Here is a 20,196-nt window from a genome sequence, read left to right on the forward strand (position 1 = left end):
AAAAAAAAAAAGAATTACTATTTTTCTAGGTAGCTCAGTGGTACAGGACTTGCCTAGCATGTGTGAAGCCCTGGGTTTGATATTTGATCCACAATACCACCAAAAAAAAAAAGAAAAAAGAAAGAAAAGAAAAATGGACTATTATTAAACTATCTTAATAACAACCCAACTACCTTTTAAAAATGTTTTTATTGTTTGTATAGGGGATTGAGGCCAGAGGCACTTAACCACTGAGCCACATCACCAGCTCTTTTTATTCTTTGAGACAGGGTCTCGCTAAGTTGCTGAAGGCTTCACTAAGTTGCTAAGGCTGGCTTTGAACTTGGCAATCCTCCTATCTCAGCCTCCTGAGCTTCTGACATTATAGGCATGTGCCACCATGTCTGGCCATCTAGCCTCTTTTATGTCTATCATAACACAAAATTTTTGAAGAGTCCAGAGCAGCTGTGTTTGTACAACATGCCTTTAAAATTTTTATCTTGCTTTCCCTCATGATTAGATTCATATTAAACCTTACTGGGAAGATCCTACACAGATAATGCTGTGTCCTTAGAAGTTATGTATTTTGAAAAGAAGAAAGAATAACAGATTACATCACTGAGTGCCAACTATGTTCAGTACTGTGTTCATATAATAATATGTAACAATAAATGTAATTATTATAATCCCATGATTGAGTATGGCAGACAGATTTGTTCAGACTTCTCTCAAGAAAACACTTGCTGTCAGCTCCTGCATTTAGAAATCTGACAGCTCCCTTGACTCCTCCGGGGTCAAGCTGAGTTTCTTTTCCAGATAGTCGCTAGTCAGTGACAAAATAAGGCCTACTTATAGTACAAAGACAAAGCCATTTCTGAAATCTTAGCTCCAGATGTCCTTAGCGGGTTGGCAGAGGCTATCAGGTCTGCATCATTCTGACAACTCTTGGTCAATCCTGCTTAATCTAATAATATTCTTTCCTTCGTTTTTTTCCCAAGGGATGGTACTGGTTATTACAATTATGGACTCCACCATGCTAAGTACACACTCTACCACTGAGCTATGTGCACCATCCCATTCCTCCACAACAAATTGTATGCGCTCTTAACATCTCAGTATCAGCTTCCTGGGAAATCCAAGGTACAGCATTCTCACTTAACAAAGAAAACTGAAGATGAAAGAAGTTTAAATATTGTTCCAAATCACAGATAGAGCCAGGCGCAGTGGAACATGCCTGTAATCCCAACAGTTTGTAAAGCTGAGGCAAGGAAGATCATGAGTTCAAAGCCAGCCTCACCAACTTAGTGAGGCCTCAGCAACTCACTGAGAACCTGCCTCTAAAGAAAATAATAAAATTCAAAAAAGAGCTGAGGATGTGGCTCAGTAGTTGAGCGCCCCTGGATTCAACCTCAATACAAAAAAAAAAAAAATTTTAAATTTAAATCATAGTTGGAAGGTAACAGCAACTAGGATTTGAATTTAGGCAAAGTGACTCTAAAAAACTAATCACTTTCATATTAGAAATCAAAGTACTTTAAATACATAGGCTCTCACTATCCTTTGACTACAATTTTCCATTAGCTAAAAAGGCACAGTGCTACCACTTATTATGTATTTTGACAATCATAATGTAAAAAATTGAATGAACTCTTTTTGGGGGGGGGCAGGAGGTAACTGGGGAAAGGATTGTACCACTGAGCCACATCCCAGACCCATTTTTTTTTTTTTTTTTTTGAGATAAGTATCTTGCTAAGTTGCCATGACTGGCCTCAAATTTGTGATCCTCCTGCCTCAGCCTCCTAAATTGCTGGAATTACGGGCATGCACCACCATACCCAGTGGGACTAGTATTCTCTATTATATTCCTTTTTTTAAAAAAATATTTTTTTAAGTTGTTGATAGACCTTTATTTATATGCAGTGCTGCGAATCAAATCCAGTGCCTCAAATATGCCAAGCAAGTGTGCTACCACTGAGCCACAGCCACAGCCCCAATGCCCTTTTTTAATAATTTCATTTTTTTATATTCTTATGTGGTGCTGAGGATTGAACCCAGTGCCTCATGCATGCTAGACAAGAGCCTGCCACTGAGTCACAATTCCTGCCCTATTGTATTTCAATAATACATTACTATAAATGAATGTGATGCCATAACCAGTTTCAAGGGAATTCATTAGGGAATAATATATTGTAGTGAATAAAAGCACTGGTATGAAGTCACGTTGATTTAAGTTGGAATCCCAAACTGCCACTTCTTTGTTATATAACTTTGGGCAAGACACTTAGCCTATATCATAGAATTGTTGCGAATATTAGACATAAGGAAAGCACATTAGTAGAGTGACTAAAACATTGTTAAGTGTTCAATGGCAAATGCTATTAAAAACAAACCTTTTTAAATTTAAATAAGTGCCAAGCATTATACTAAATTCTGGTGATTTAAACACAGATCAAAACCATCTGATTGTACACAATGGATACATGTATCAAATATTACATGGCACTAAATTAATATGTATAAATTTTATGTTTTTAAGTATCAGTAAAAAATAAAAAAAATCATTCAACCCTTGAGGAGAATCACAGTATGATTATGAGGAAGAAGAAAACTAAAACCTTTTTTTAAAATTTTCAAGCCGGCGCAGTGGCACATGCCTATAATCCTAGCTGAGGATTATAATAATCTGAAGGCTGAGGTAGGAGGATCGATTTAAAGCGAGCCTCAGCAACTCAGCAAAGCTTTAAGCAACACAGTAAGACCCCATCTCTAAATAAAATATTTCAGAAAGGAGCTGGGGTTGTGGCTCAGTGGTTATGTACCCTGGGTTCAATCCCAGGTACCAAAAAAATTCAAATGGATCTTAAACAGCTGATTAATAAACTCATTAAACAATAAAACTTTACTGATGGGACTGGGGTTGTGGCTCAGTAGTAGAGCGATTGCTTGGTATGCATGAGGCACTGGGTTCCATCCTCAGCACCGCATAAATATAAAGATATTAAAAAAAAAACTTTCCTGAATGATGTCCATATTTCTGAAAAGAATTACTAAAAAGGCATTAATATTAACAAATTCTATACCCTTTAACTTTAATATCTATCAAATAAATTCAATATTCAATTATATAATTATAAGTCATTTTTATTGAACTAATTTTTAACAATATCACTTTAAATGGTGGCAGCTGCCTCAAACTGAAACAAAGACATCAAGAATGTTATCCAACATCCTCAATGTTATCCAGTATGCTTTCAGAGTATAGTTAAACTTTTAACATTACATAATCAAGCAAATAGTGGTGCATACTACATTATTCAAAAAATTAAAAAAATCATTTTGTAAGTGGCTTCAGCTTTATCAACAATCTCATTGACACATTCCACACTTCATGCTTGCAAAATGAAAGGTGGCCTAAAACTAACTCTAAGGATTTTTACTTACTGACATTAATGAACACTATCCAGGGTTGTAGGAATTGAAGTTTAACATTTTACAATATAAGCAGCAATAAGTTACTGATATCGGCTGACAAGTTCCACTCAAACTAAATATATCTTTGATACATTCAAAAGACATTTTGCACGTTTTAATATGCTAGTTTATATGGTGCAGTGCAAAAGAAGTGACACCCTAATGTTTCCTGAGCTTTGGGAAATTAACAACTTTCTGACTACTACTCTTAATTTAAAATAGGCTCTTTGTTATACCAAGCCATCTCAAAACTATACAATTAAATTAGGATTTTGGAGAACTGAAAAGATTGGTCAGTTATGCTAACACAGAGCAATGAAAAAGTTTTCAAAGCAAAAAATATTTACAACACTACAAAGGATATACAGGATCTGCGTGTAATAAAAAGATCAAAGACAGCCTACTGATTACCAATCAATCACAACTGTCCCTTCTGTTTCAAAAATATTACACTTAAAGACTTATATGGTAAGTTATTTAGCATTAAATACACCAACCTGTAGTATATTACACATTTTAACATTTTTCCATAATGCCCAGTAAGACAGAATAAATGGGATAAAAGATGAAGAAAAATCAAGAAAAAACATGCTTTAAGGAATGTTTTAGAATGTGTATGTCAAGGGAAGTGAAAATGATTTCTCATTAGAAGTCCCTATATCCTCCAGATTACAAAGATCGTGTTTCTACTTCAATTTTTTCTTCTGCTTGTAGTATGTCAGGATCAACATGAACAACTGGAGGTCGTAGGATAACTTCAGGTCCTCCACCATATATAGACTGCAGAAAATTCCATGTTTCTTCGGAAATTTGACCAGAATCTGCTCCTAAAATTATGAGTACATAGAGCAAATAATGTTTACAAACATATATATTCATATTGGACATGCTTTTATAATGCACCCACCAGCACAAGTCATCTAGAAATAAATGAGAACTTCTGAAACATCAATCTTCAGACTACCAACTTGTATTGTACAATTTGATAATAATAATTTGATTATATTGTAAAAAAATTGATTATAAATAACTGATAAAATAATTGTGCCTGAAATAATTTTCATAACTTGCAATGTATGTCTATTAGAGATGCTTTTTCCCAGCTCCTTTCAATAGCTTTACAATCTTTTTTCAGATTAAAATAAACAAATAAACACTGACTGCTTTCCAACTATTTTGTCTTAGTTCTAGCACGAATAACATTCTTTTTTTCCTCTTCTATTCTTGTAGTACTGGGGGTTGAACCCATGGCAAAATATTATTGAGCTATATCCCTAGCCACTGTTATCTTATTTTGACACACTCTCACTAAGTTACGTAGATTGTCTTCAAATGTAATCCTTCTATTACAGTCTCCTCGGTATCTGGAATTACAGGCATGCACTGCCATACCTGGCTAAGTAAAGGTTTTAGTATTAATAAAACTTACCTTGCCTGAGCATCACATTACCACATTTAGTGACTGCAATTTTAGTATTGTCAATAGGACCTGGAGGATCTAAGTTCAAAGGAAAAAAGATTTATCAAAATGCATACGTCAAACAAATTTAACAAATATTACATAATTCTGTGCATGAAATGATTGAGAGCTGTAACCAAATAATCAAACTGTTTACAAATTATTACAGTTTCTACCTAAGGTAAAGATTCTTTCTGAGTTTCTTCCTTTTTGGGTTTTATTTTTCCCAAAATAGCTCTAGGAAAGAAGGTGAGAGAGGTTCATTAACCTTCCCAAAGTCTAGTAGAATTATTTCTTAACTCTCCATTTAGGGATTGCAGATCAAAATGTTATCTTTAATGTTATCAAAGAACAATTCCTTTGTAACTTCTTCCCCTAGTTCAGAGGACTGAAACCACTGGTCTTCTACTACTGAGCTATATCCGCAGCTTTATTTTGAAACAGCGTCTCATTCAATTGCCTAGGCTAGCCTTGAACTTGCAATCCTCCTACCTAAGTCTCTTGAGTAACTGGATTAAAGACTGTACCATCATGTTCAATTAATTCCATTGTAATTTAAAAAGAAATTTTAAACAATTCTCAATTTGTTTCAGATAGTCATTGAAGCAAATTTAAAAATAAGAATTATAAAATTTAAAAAATATATTCTCTCTTAATTTAAGAAAAAATGTCTTAGCTAGACATAGTGGTACATGCCTGTTATCTCAGTGACTTGGGAGATTGATGCAGGAGGATTCAAAGTTTAACCCAACAACTTAACACAGGCCTTAGCATCTTAGCAAGACTGTCTCAAAATAAAAAAGGATGTAGTTCAGTGGTAAAGCACCCATGGGTTCAATCCCTGATAACCCACACACACATACACAAAAAAATGCAGCAGCTTTGAAATAGGCACAATATCAGAATAGAAGAAATTAATTATTTTAATTGTATTACAGAAGAATAGGCAATTTTTTCCCCCTTTGGTGGTACTAGGTATTGAATCCAGTGGTGCTCTTCCACTGAGCTACATCTCCAGCCCCTTTAATTTTTTGAGACAGGGTCTCACTAAGCTGCTTAGGCTGACAAACTCTTCTCTGCCACAGTCTCCTAAATCACTGGGATTACAGACATCCACCACCACACCCAGATAGGCAAACTGCTTTAATATCTATAAGGTCTTTCTGCTTTTACATAATATAATTTTAGCTTAAAAAAAACCCAGAATTCAAACTATGCATATTGAGTTGCAAGCTTTTTACATATATCAAGAACATCTAACTATGAAATCATTGTTATTTTTTAAAAATATTTATTTTTTAGGTGTAGATGGACACAACACAATGCCTTTATTTTTTTATGTGGTGCTGAGGATCGAACCCAGGTCCCACCTGTGCTAGGTGAGCGCTCTACCGCTGAGCCACAATCCCAGCTCTGAAATTATTAATATTACAACATAAAATTATTTTAAAGGCATACAAAGTATTTCACTGTATTGGATAAACCATAATCAATCTTTTACTGCTATAATTTATTAAATTCTTCAATAATAAGATCACAGACTGGTAGGCTGGGGTTGTAGCTCACTGATGGAGCATTTGCCTAGCATGTGTGAGGCAATGGGTTCAATTCTTAGCATTACATATAAATAAATAAAATAAAGGTCCATCGACAACTAATAATAATAATACTGCTGAGCACGGTGGCAGACACCTATAATTAGAGAGACTTGGCAGTCTGAGGCAGGAGGATCTGAAGTTCAAGGCTAGCCTAGGCAATTCAGTGAGACACTGTCTCAAAAATAAAAAGGAGTGGGGATATAGCTCATTGGTAGAACACTCTGGGTTCAATCCCTGGTACTGAAAAAAAAAAAATCAGACTAATTGACTCATTTTGTTCAGTTCTTTTATTCTTGCTGTGAATATGCTATAATTCATAAAATGTTTACCCATTTGTTTACTGTAATGCTGGAGATAGAACCCAGGATCTCATGCTTCCTAGGGAAGCATTCTACCACTGAGATAATCTCTAAGCCAATAAAACAGGCTTATAAATCCCACCCCTCCACCCCCAATCAAAACAAGAATATAGCCAGGCATGGTGGTACACATCTGTGATCCCAGCAACTCAGGTGGCTGAGGAAGGAGTATCACAAGTTCAAGGCCAACTTCAGTAACTTAGATGGCCTGTCTCAAAATAAAAAGGGCTGGGGGCATAGTTGAGTGGTAAAGAGGCCATGGCTTTAATCCCCAGTACCAAACAAACAAACAAACAGAAACCAAAGAATATAAATTAGAATGTAAGTTCTCTGAGGTCAGGGGTCTTTTTTTCTTTTGCAATAAGTATTTCTCAGACACTCAAGATACTTGTTAAATGAATAAACAGTTACCAAAAAATTCAGTTAACCACTCACCTCCATCTTTACCCTTCACAAAACTCTCCCATTCTCTAAACCACTGCATACTTATGCAATAAAATGTCGCTGGAGAGTCTTCCTCTTGGAATGCTCTGTTAAGCTACAGAAAGGAAAAAAATCAGTCATCTTTAATCCACAACTTGCAAAGTCACAAAACAGTAAAATCATTCCACTTCAGTATCTGATAAGGCCAATTTCTCATACACATATAGAGTATGGTACCACAATAAATGTACACTGATGCTAAGTATCTTAGTATTATGATATGTGGTAGAAATTATTAATAAACAATTCTAGTTTGTGTCTCAAAATTTAACAAAATGGGTACAGAAGTCTGTATAAGTGGAAGATGATCAAAGTAAAATCTTCGAACAGTAACTACACAACAATAACACATACTTCTTAAAACTCTGATGTGTAAACTTTAACAACATCTAAACTTTGCTTTTGTTCAATTAAGATACTGGTGAACAATCTGCTATTACCAACACAATGTGGCAAAGAATACTCTTGTAGGGCTGGGGTTGTGGCTCAGGGCACCAAAGAATACTCTTGTAGGACTGGGGTTGTGGCTCAGGGGTAGAGCACTTGCCTAGCACATGTGAGGCACTGGTTCAATCCTTAGCACCACATAAAAAATAATTAAATTGCATACATATAAAAAAGAATATTCTTGTACATGTTATTTCACAGGCAATATATATGTGGTACGTATATGTAAATTCTCAAAAGTAGAGGAATTATCCCTAAACATGTTTCACTTCCTCCACTAGCCCTAAGGCCTAAGGAATGGGTATGTGACCCACAATAGGCACAACTCTATTAGAAATGGAATTCTTCAAGAGAATAACCTAATGGCTAGAATGGAGTCACTTTGACATCAATTTTGGTTAGCATACATACCCAGGGCTACTTTGATTTTCAAACTTTTGGATGTCTGATTATTCCGGGTTTTTTTCAATAAATTATTTTTCTGCTTAAATTAATCAGTCTGGCCCCCCACTGCTGGCAACTAAAAAAACCCAACTGATAGAAAAACTGGTATAGAAAGAGCAGTACAGGTAGCAGAGCCTCAGCAAAATGAAGAGTATTTGGGAATTTATCTAATTACAGTAGTATTTCATGATGGGTAACTAAAAGCCCATGGTATGTACTAACTGGACAAAGACAAGTTCAGATTATGTCATCCCCTTAATTAAACAGAAACCCTGCAACTGTCCCCAAAGATCCTTATAATAGCCCAGAAGTACCTCCCATGATCTGACTTTACATTCTAATTTTTTCTTTCTCCATTTCTACATGTAATCACATTAATCTCTTTGTTTTCCTAGAACTAATCAAATAACATTCCCATCTCTCAAGGATTTTGCACTGGCTATCCCTTCTTTCAGCAGGTATTGAAATGACTGTGTCTCTCTCGTCCTTTAATTTTTTGTTTAAATGTCACCTCTCATTGAGTCCTATCTTGATTATTCTCTTTAAAATTGCAACTTGTTTCATCCCCTCATACTATAATCCTGATCTCTTACCCTATTCCTTTTTCCATAATATATGATTTTTAATATACAACATTTATTTATTTATTAAATGTAGGTTCTTTGAGGGAAAGGATCTTTCTGAGACAAAAAGTATCTGCTTAACAATGAACAATGAAAGGGAATAAAAGATGCTGTGAGCTGGTAGTGATGGCCCAGCTATATGGGAGGCTGAACCAGAAGGACTGCAAGGATCTTAAGTTTGAGACAAGCCTCAGTAACTTAGTAAGACCCTGTCTCAAAATAAAAAAATAAAATGGGTCAAAAATGTATTTCAGGGGTAAAGCATTCCTGGGTTCAATCCCAAGTATCTAAAAGACGTGCGTGTGTGTGTGTGTGCGCGCGTGCGTGCCTGTGTGTGTGAGAGAGAGAAAAAAAAAATGCTGTGGCTATCTTTTCTACAGAAATTAAGGCATATTTATCTCAAGGCATGGAATTAGAGTTAGTGCTTTCTGTGATTTACAGATTGCATAAAGAAAGATGAGATTTCTCAAAGATGCTGAATTAATTATAGCATTTATTAAATACACCATTACCAGATTTGGACACTTCTTTCAGGACTTTATCATTGATAAAGATAAGTTTCTTTGATAAAGATTAGTAAGTTTCTTCCTTATACATCTAGGAGGGGGCTTTTTAAAATTTAAGCACAATAACTCCATTAACTTAATAACATGCATTTTTCCCCCATCCAATTTTGGGAAATTTCTCAAAACTACGGCACTAGTAGGGCACATATAATCCCAATGACTCAGTAGGTTGAAACAGGAGGATTACTGTATGCCAGTACTATTTTTATACGAACACACTTGGTTTGTTAAAAAGGGGGTATATTTAAAAAACAAACAAACAAAAACCTAGTGTTATGGAGTAATCACAGATTTTCCTTTTGTAGGGGAGGGCACAGTGCTGGGGATCAAACCCAAGGCCTCATTGCTCTACCACTGAGGTATATATTTTCATTTTTAAAAATAGCTTTATTGGGCTAGGGTTGTGGCTCAGCGGTAGAGCGCTTGCCTAGCACGTGCAAGGCCCTGGGTTCGATCCTCAGCACCACATAAAAAATAAAATAAATAAAATAAAAGGTGTTGTGTACAACTACAACTAAAAAATAAAATATTTTTAAAAATAGCTTTATTGCTAAGTGCAGTGGCACACACCTATAATCCTAGTAACTTGGGAAGCAGAGGTAGAAGGATCTTAAGTTTGAGACCAGCCTGGGCAACTCAGCAAGCCCCTGTCTCAATTTTTAAAAAAAGTTAGGGACATAGCTCAATGGTAGAATGGCCCTGGGTTTGATCCTTAGGGGTCGGGGGAATAAAAGCTAACAACAAAAATTAAAATGGATTTATTGATATAATCAACCCAATGTTACTGGGAAGTTCAGTGATTTTTCAGTAAATTTAGTTGTGCAATCTTCACCAAAATCCAGTTTCCAATATCTCCAAAACACTAATCAGTTTACAATCACTCTACTGCTCTTAGCTCTAGAAACCACTGATCTAATAATTTATCTTTGTATTTTTCCCCCCTCTTCAGAAATTCCTTATAAATAAAATAGGTATCAGTCATTTTTATGTCTTTTACTTTTTTTTTTTTTTTTTTACCTTTATTTATCTTTATATGGTGCTGAGGATCAAACCCAGGGCCTCACACATGCTAGGCGAACACTCTACCACTGAGCCACAACCCCAGCCCCCTGTCTTTTACTTGATATAATGTTTCTGAAATTCATTCATGTTGTCACATGCATCAGTAATCCATTATTTTTTTATTGCTGAATAGTCTTCCAATGTATGACTATAACACATTTTGTTCACGCATATGCCACCTGCTGGATATTTCAATTGTTTATAATTTGGGGCAACTAATAAGTTCATTTTACAGGTTCTATGTGAATGTAAACTAAATGCTAAATGCTGAATCTAAGAAATTACCAAACTGCTTATCATGTAGCCTGCTGTACTTTGCATTCTCATCATTAACAGTCACCTGAGAATTCCCTACTATATACTATGCACATGCTTATTAGTCATACTTTCTTAGTAGTAATGTCTATTAAAATCTTGCATCTATTTTTAAATTGAAATATTTGCCTACTTACTCACTTGTATGAGTTCTTCATGTAATTTGGATATAGTGCTCTGGTGACATGTGATTTAGGCTTTGGGTCTACTATCTTACCACACAATGTTTCTCTCAGTACCACCAATCTTGGATTTACTGAACATCTCATTCATTGACTAACATCCACATTGCTTCTGATCATGGAATTAATTCATTATGTACAAAAGAAAAAACATCTCATATTCTAAGATTAATTACCTTACCATGTGTTATCACCCAAAATCTGCTGGCCTATCAAATACTTTTTTTTTTTTTTTTTAACTTTGTGATAACATTTTGTGAGCTTGGTACTATCCTACATGATGTGGTATATGCTCTGTAAAGAGACCAATATGTGGTGCCTTTTCTTATTCACTCCCAGTTCTGGGGACCAGAAATCCAAAATCAAAAACTGGGCTGGCTGTGAAGCTCTACAGGACATTTCACTCCCCACCTCCTCAAGATTCTGCCTTGTAGCTGCATTGCTCCAATCTATGCCACTGTCTTCACATGGCTTTCACCTCTTTCTTCATGTATCTTTCTGCTGTCTGTCTCTTGATAGGGACACTTACTAAATTTAGGGTCCACACAGATTAATTCAGAATAATTTTACCCTGAAATCCTTATCTGTGCAAAGACTCTTTGTTTTTCAAATAAGGTCATATTCATCAATAAGATCAATTCATAGAGCTTGAAGCATGGAAGTATATTTTTGAGAACCACCATTCAACCCACTATAGGCATTATTAGTACTTCTATACCCAGAGCTTAAAAATTAATAGACAGCTAGAGAAATCTAACAGATACATGACTACTAAGGATTCATACACTTTAGTAAGGAAAGTCTGGGTTGCTTTCCCAGGAAAACATCCACAACCAGCTGAAGTGCTAGATGAGAACACAGGGTATATGAAATGGATAATGATTAGTTGAAGTCACATATTTCTTCCTTGTACATATTTATAAACATGAACATTTGAAATAATTTTTTCCTTTCTTTCATCCGATTAATATTATAAGGTGTAACTGTGGTGGTTAATATAAGTTTTTTTTGTTTTGTTTTCTTTTTTGGTGCTGGGGGTTGAACACAGGGCCTTGTGCGTGCTAGGCAAGTGCTCTATCACTGAGTTACATCCCAATCCCTTAGTATTCCTTAGATTATAAAAAAAATATTTTTAACTGCATTGGCTGAACTAAAAGATAAATGACAACAGCTAGAAATGGATATAGTAACTGATGGAACTTGCCATCTCACAAATTAGGGAAAGAATCAATACAACATGTACTAGTATATGAGCTAGGTGTATCATGTCAAGTAGAAGGATGATACTGTTGCTACTATTTATATGGATATGGAAGGGCATATGGAAGCTGAGTTGACAAAGGATCAAACTGTAGTGTATTATCTATTAAGGAGCATCATTTCCATTTATTCTATACTCTCTCTCTGTTTTGTTTTGGTGGAGGAGTTAACCAGGGATTGAACTCAGGAGCATTCAATCACTGAGCCACATCCCCAGCCCTATTTTCTACTTTATGTTTAGAGACAGGGTCTCACTGAGTTGCTTAGCACCTCACTTTTGCTGAGACTGGCTTTGAACTCGAAATCTTCTTGCCTCAGCCTCCCAAGCTCCTGGGATTACTCAATAATAAATAAATAAATAAATATTCAACTAATACTTGTTTTCATAGATTCAAGAAGCAAATGAGTCCTGAGTAAAATTAAGAAATCCACACCTCCAATATCTTCTCTAAGTACGTATTTCTTTACTTTAGGCAAGCCCCCTTACCCACTCAAACCCTGAATCAAAAGAGAAGAAGGTAAGGGCTGGGATTGTGGCTCAGTGGTAGAGCTCTTGCTGAGCACTTGTGAGGCACTGGGTTCAATTCTTAGCACCACATAAAGTAAATAAATAATTTTTTTTTTAAAGAGAGAGAGAAGCAGGTGGGCTGGGAAGATAGCTCAGTTGTAAAGCACTTACCCAGCATGCAAGAGGCCCTGACTTCAATTCCCATCACCACATAATAACTAAATAACAACAATAATAAAATGATTTAAACAAAACAAAAAGAGAGGGGCTGGGGATGTGGCTCAAGCGGTATCGTGCTCGCCTGGCATGCGTGCGGCCCGGGTTCGATCCTCAGCACCACATACAAACAAAGATGTTATGTCTGCCAAAAACTAAAAAATAAAAAATATTAAAATTTTAAAAAAAAAGAGAGAAGCAGGTGTGTTTTTACACATATGGTACACAGTATGGAACACACAGGACATTTAACTTTAGTCTGCTCAATATCTTCTCTCCCACTTTATTAAAAAATCCATTCAGAAACAGATTGATACCAGGGAGCGATACTGGCCAAATTATATTGCTATATTGTGTGCATGTACGAATACATAAGAACAAATCCAGTCATTATGTACAACTGTAATGCACCAATGAAAAAAATGTGGTGGCAAAAATAAACAAACAGATGATAACATGAAAGGCAAACTCCAAGAGACCTAGGACAGAGGCAAAACAAGAGGATCTATCTCATCATGAATGTGGAAAACCTGTCTCCCAAGAACAGGTTTCAGAATATGCTAGATGAACTCAAACAAAAGGAAGACAGAAAAGGAGCAGCTTAGTTTTTTGCAAAAGCAAGAATCATTTCTAGAGAAGTGAGAATAATGTTAATATTTAATTTTAGTCCTGAGACTAAAAAGTCTTGGTTTCATCACTTGGACTGATATTAAGAGCTTTCCGTAGTTCCCATTCCCTCTAATGCTAGATGTTCTGTTAAATTATCTCAGTAGCTTTTTAGAATCAATTTGCTATGTATTCATTCTTTAGGAAGTAGGATTGCATACGCATAAAATGATTGCAGGAAAGTTGTGAGATTAGTGAAATAAACAGTTTAGCCTTAAGCAGTTTCATTGCAGGACTTTGCTTCTGTTACTCTATTTTACAGAAGCTGTTATTGCTAGTAGTTCTCTGTTGCCATTCGAAATCAGAAGAAACTGGTCTGGAGGCAGTGAAGCTAGTTTACATACATTTTCTCCTGCAATAGCTAAAGCAATATCCCATATTAAGAAATGCAAATCATTTTCATAAAATTGTTTCTAACAGTAAAAAAAGCAATTCATTTTCTTTGGCATATTATCTCTTCCAATATTGTCCCAGTAGGATTATCAATAAACATGCCTTTCAGGTAAACTAAACTTTAGATTGTATTAAAATAGTTGGAGCTGTGTTATAGCAATACTTTAAAAAGATCTCTTGCTACCTAGACATCTGGAATTCACTGGTCCTTGTCTACAAAAACTGTTAATTCAGTATTTTTTTTAAAAAAAACTTTCTTTGCACAGTGCTGGAAATTGAACTCAGCTTTTCACATGCTAGGCAATCAATCTACCATTAAGCTACATCCTCAGCCCTTTTTATTTTGAGACAAGATCTTGCTAAGTTGCAAGGCTGGCCTTAAACTTTCAATTCCCCTGCCTCAGCTCCCTGAGTAGATGAGGTTACAGGAATGTACCACAACAACTGGCTTTGTTCAGTTTTTTCATTCTGTGACTAAATTTTCTGCTGTTTACAATCAAGGAATGTTTCATAATATACTATGAGGAAACAGTATATTTGTAAATACAGAGTTCCCGAAAGACAAAACAGCATTATATTTCATAGAAGAATGGAAGTTGAGAATGCCAGCTGGATATTCTATAGACAATACTAACGAGGAATTTTCCATTTTAATTAGGAGATATCTTATAGTTACAATACCTAAAACAAAATGTATTGCCCAATCCATAAAAACAAAAGCCCACAAAGGAAAACTTAACTCACTAAAATTCCAGTGAAGGCCTTAAGTCATCACTGTTAGGTACCCAGAACACTTGAAATCTATTACAACACTTTCATTCAACCATTTTGTTAATTGTCAGATCTTCATCTTTATCCTACATCATTGACAATTTGAAAAGCATTACTTTTTTTACCCGAATAAATATTTCCAGTTCAGTTTTTCTTCTTTTTTCAATTTTCTCTGCCTCAATTTGGCAAGTATGACAAATGTACAGATGGTTGACAGCTGGTCCTCCTCCATACCTAAAGCATGAAGAATTTAAGAATTAAAATTATAGCAATCTCAAAGCTGATGTTTTACCACATAGTTTCTAGTTTTTTAGTCAATAGCTAAATACCCAGTTAAGAATAAATCCTCACAGGAAAATTCTCAAAGTAATATAAAAAATGTTTTTAAATTACAAGTTCCTGATATTATGTTTATTAGAATAAAAACTTTACCAATGTATTGCCTATGCTGCCTTATCCATAGTTCAACTTTCCCTTGTTCTACCAAATGTTCGCAGCAACAACCAAAAAAGGGTTTTCAAAAATTAACATATAAATTAAACAGTCACAGTCAAGTTTTAATCAGATGAAGGTTTCCCCTATTCTCTCAAGTAGAAAGGATTCCTGGCATGGATTTAATATTTAAAGAAAACATAATTGGTAAGAACATTAGAGTACAAAATATTTTTTAAGATTTAAAACTTTAAAATTTCAGAGTAAGAATATTCAATTTTGGGAGTGCACACATAAGTAAAATTTTAGTGGTGAGTATAGGTAATATCTTTTAAATAAAGTACTTCGGTATGATAAGTATATCTTCACAAACAGATATTTAGAATATGAAAATCAGAATAAATCATCTAGACTAGAGCCACACTAGCTATAAAGTTTGCCTATTCACACTTCAAAATAAATAAATGAATGAAAAAGAGGTATGCAACATAAAGCAAAAGAAGCATCTGGGAAATAATCCAGTCCCCCTTTAGCTACTTTTAAGTAGTTTTCACAATAATACATTGTCTGCTTTTAAAAACAAACCTGCAAAGTGTGGAAGGTAGAGAAGGAGCAAGGAAGTACTGGGGAGTGATAATGGCTACATTACATTGTTGTGTTGTGTACATGTATGAATATGTAACAACAAATCCCATTATTATCTACAACTATATGCAACAATTAAAAAATGTGAAAGAAAAATAAATAAAAACAAACCTGCTATACAAGTTATCCCAAATGTTCTGAGGCAGCATCAAAACCAAGTCTTCAATATAACTAGCTTTTCGTGGAGGAACACCTAAAAATATTTTTGACAGGTCAGCTTCATTCTTTAATTCCTTTCAAAGGTTAAACTCATTTTTAATGACTGCTGACTGACTGGTCAATCATTATTCTCAAGCCTCCCCTCCCAAAAAGTAAAAAGTATTTTCAGCCAGGCATGGTGGTACATTCCTATAATTCCAGCGGCTCAGGAGGCTGAGGAAGGAAGACAGAGAGTTCAAAGCCAGCCTCAGCAAAAGAGAGGGGCTAAAAAACAGTGAGACCCTGTCTCTAAATAAAATACAAAATAGGGCTGGGGATGTGGCTCAGTGGTTGAGTGCTCCTGAGTTCAATCCCCAGTACCAAAAAAATATGTGTGTGTGTGTGTGTGTGTGTGTGTATATATATATATTTTTTTAAGTTATTATCCTTTCTAAAGAAGAATGTATACCTTGAAATTCATAAGGAGTTTTTTTTGTTTGTTTGTTTGTTTGTTTTTAAGTCAATGCTGGGGATTGAACTCAGGGCCTTGTGCTATGGAACATGTGCTCTACTACTGAGGCCCACAAATATTTTGTGGGGTTTAAGTTTCTATATCCAATATAAGATATTCCCATTTCTTGTTGTTTCACTATAAATATAATTAGCAAGAATATTGAGTCTTCAATCAAAGGTTAATCAAAACACCAAAGGTCCTATTTATTCTAGGAATAAACATTAATTTAGCTAATTACAAGGATATAAGTTATGTTTAACACATATGAAGCTTTCTTGTTTAACCCCCAATAAATTTCCATATTTAGGAAAAGAGCCAGCTATTCATTTAGATAAAAGGGATAAGAACTACAGGTACAGGTGGCAGCTGAAATCACTAGTACAGAAATAACTCTCAGGCTCTGGCACAGGGTTTTAAACAGGTACTCAATAAATAAAATGTTTAACAGGCCCATAATTAGAGAGACAAGGCCAAATTTTGAAAACCTAATGGAATTAAATACATTAAGGTAGAATGCAGACAGAGAAATAAGAAATAAATAGAAGAGGAAAATTCTTGGCTTATTCCTAATCTGCAAATTATTTAACAACAAACTTCTACCACTACTTTGCAGACAAGATTTCTTACCTCCGTGAATACAGAGAAAGTCATTATTTGATATAGGGCCAGGTTCAGCAAAGGTCTTAAATTTATTCAGCCACTGTCGAGAAATATAAAACTGAAGGAGGCTAGGTTCCATTATATTCAACAAATTTGATATCCTTCGCCTCTCTTTTTGTGCCTCTTCACTGCTCTTCCTTTTAAAGACAATAATTCATTAAGTCCAATATGTATTTTACTACATTAGACTAGTAGAGTGATTTTTTTCCTCTTCCTTATTAGACTCCCAAACATACTAATTCTGTAGATCTCCTCAAGCCTTGGTAATTCCAAGAGAAACATACTTTGCATCACCTCTCAAATACATTTTACACCCCTAAAGGAGATGTTATATATTAACTACTGGTGTCCACAATACTGACACATGGTAAGCATTCACATATTTGTTAATAAGATCAAGCTAAATACCTAATTAGTATCCCTGTTACAGTAGCTAGCATTTTCTTTCATAAAATACTAAAGAATTTTATACTAATACCTCCTTAATCAGCCGTTTTAGCAGGAAAGTTGATATTTAATTCTGATTTATTAAAACCAATCTTTCTAAAACAAAATACATCCTTTGTCCTTCTTATTTATGTTAACATTCTCTAAACAAAGCCTCATTCTGTAGAAAACTTTTTACTTTATTTTACTCTAACGAGAATAGAGCAATTTCTTATCTTTACTGAGCAATCCAACTGAAAAATCTTAGAAGTCACTAATAACTCCAAAGAGTGAAATAAATGTTCTCTCATTATTTGTAAACTAGTTTATATATGAGATAATGACTTCCATTACCTATAGAAAAGAACATAAGCTTCTGCATTTTGTACGGTAGATTCTGAAACTTCAGTAACACTCTGATCATCAAATTCATACCACAGGTTATTTAAATTGTTTCGGCAGTAGGCTATATAGTGTCCACCTGTATTTAAGGGAAAAGAAATCACTATGGTAATACAATTAACACAAAATGGAGGATAAACTTTTTCTATCTCCAGTGTCTAGCATAGCAGCTACAATATATAGCAAGAACTGTGATCTTATTTTTTAATATGTATCATCATCACCACTGCTTGAGAAGACAAAAACACATAAAATTAATCTTTAAAAACCCAGTATAAAAATTATCAAGCTAAAGTCCTTACTATTATCTTATACAATATAATTTCAAATATTCCAAACACCTTAGTAAAAAATATTCCATTTCCTAAAACTGATGTTTTTTGACTACCACATAATAATTGTACATATTTATGGAGTAGAGAGTGATGATTCAATAAGTACATATATACAATGAGCAACAATCAAATTGGGGTAATAAGCATTTCCATTTCCTTATACATTTATCATTTTTTTATACTGGGAGTCTGACATGTTTTTAATAACCAGCAGTAAAATCTACTTTTAGTTTTTTTTTTCCTTTCCAAGAACACCTTATTTAAGCAATTAATTCAATTGTATTCAGACACAATTTTTTAAATCTAAAAACAAACGTCAAACCTATATACTTACTACTTGCAGTCCCATGATGACAAATGACTGACAGAAGATCATATGTCACAATCTGAGTTGGACTATCCTTAGCAAGAAATGGCTGAAGATCAAGGCCTTCTAGTGGAAATGAAACATGGGTGCTGATTTTGGTGGAAAACATCAGTTCGTGTCGGAATCTTTTCAGATGGATACATAAAATCTAAAACAGAATAAAATAAAAAACCCTTATTTGCCATTACAAAAGACTAAAAAGCATTCCAAAATGATAAAACTTAGGACATTAAGATTTTTATTCTACAAGCAAGTAATTGTGGTGTTTGATTGAAGTAAAATTGTAAATAAAGTTAAGTTTCATTTAGCTAAAAATTTTTTATTAAGCTATAATATTATTAAATATTCATACTGAACTATGTGTCAAGGTTAAATATCAACCGCATTATAAAGTCATAACCTGAAATGTAGAAACATGATTCTTCCAAAGTTCACTGTTACTTGTTTTTCTAATTTTTCACTTTATACCCGTCAAGTTCCTACAATGTCTAATTATACTATGTCCATCATAGTATACTGTTGAGGGCACTTAAGATATTCAACCCAATATTTTGGAAATAAATAATCCAAATAAGGTATGCACAGCAACTGGTCAACAGAACCACTTCAATCTTCAAATGTGCTATGAGAATTTATTACTATGTTGTGTTTCATTAATGCTTTACCACATAAAATAAAATGAGTTAAAGTCCATACCTCAGGAAACTTTTGTACTTTACAAAACTTTACTCCATTTCTCAACCTATGACGAAAAAAAAAAAAAACTCAATGATATCTACAAACAATTTAGTATATTTAGGGCTGGAAATGTAGTTCAGTGATATAATGCCTGTCTAGCATGTATGAGGCCAAGGGTTCAATCGCCACTTTCACACACACACACAAAAAAAGGCTTGCCAAAAAAAATTAGTATATTTAAATATACAACAAAAATATTTTAGAAATTGCAGATTAAATGTTATCAGATTGAAAAAGCTCACTATTGGATTCTCTTACATATTTACACACTAAAGACTCAAATAATCAAAATCAAAATGTTGAAGTGCCTTATTATGAAAAATAACCTAAACCAAGACATCCATAACAAAACTACAGGGAGTTTTGTAATCCTTGGATTTAAAAAAAAATTTTTTTTTTTTAACAAATGTGCTGCTCTCTATGGCCTGGCTAACCCTTTATGACAAGCAGATAGCAAGTAAAACTGCATAAAACAAAATCCCAAATTTATAAAATTTGTAATTCCAGTCAATATATTAAACCTTTCTTCTGCCTTTTTTTTTTTTTCTTTTGGGTACCAAGGATTGAACTCAGGGGTAATTGGCCACTGAGCCACATCCCCAGCCCTATTTTGTACTTTATTTAGAGAGTTGCTTAGTGCCTCGTTTTTGCTGAGGCTGGCTTTGAATTAGCAATCCTCCTGCCTCAGCCTCCCTAGCCATTGGAATTTCAAGTGTGCGCCACCACATTTTTTTTTT

General features: G+C 34.5%; 1 protein-coding gene across 10 annotated transcripts in view; it reads right to left on the minus strand.

Moving 5' to 3' along the window:
* Usp33 (ubiquitin specific peptidase 33) overlaps nucleotides 1–20,196 on the minus strand; it is a 70,206-nt gene that overhangs the window by 5,099 nt on the left and 44,911 nt on the right. For 5 of the 10 annotated variants that reach the window (XM_048814102.1, XM_015490542.2, XM_015490540.2 and 2 more), the window contains exons 16-24: nucleotides 19,418–19,463; nucleotides 18,689–18,869; nucleotides 17,972–18,098; nucleotides 17,159–17,328; nucleotides 15,991–16,072; nucleotides 14,919–15,036; nucleotides 7,302–7,404; nucleotides 4,880–4,948; nucleotides 3,105–4,277 (exon numbers count right to left, since the gene is read on the minus strand). In XM_048814102.1, coding sequence (XP_048670059.1) covers nucleotides 4,120–4,277; nucleotides 4,880–4,948; nucleotides 7,302–7,404; nucleotides 14,919–15,036; nucleotides 15,991–16,072; nucleotides 17,159–17,328; nucleotides 17,972–18,098; nucleotides 18,689–18,869; nucleotides 19,418–19,463 — 1,054 coding nt within the window. In that variant the 3' untranslated portion in view covers nucleotides 3,105–4,119. Of the gene's footprint in view, nucleotides 1–3,104; nucleotides 4,278–4,879; nucleotides 4,949–7,301; nucleotides 7,405–14,918; nucleotides 15,037–15,990; nucleotides 16,073–17,158; nucleotides 17,329–17,971; nucleotides 18,099–18,688; nucleotides 18,870–19,417; nucleotides 19,464–20,196 lie in introns of those variants that run through there. The other 5 variants (XM_048814105.1, XM_015490541.2, XM_015490539.2 and 2 more) reach the window with 2 other exon arrangements.

Source organism: Marmota marmota, unplaced genomic scaffold (assembly GCF_001458135.2).
Source record: "Marmota marmota marmota unplaced genomic scaffold, marMar, whole genome shotgun sequence".
In the NCBI taxonomy this organism is placed as follows: Eukaryota; Metazoa; Chordata; class Mammalia; order Rodentia; family Sciuridae; genus Marmota; species Marmota marmota.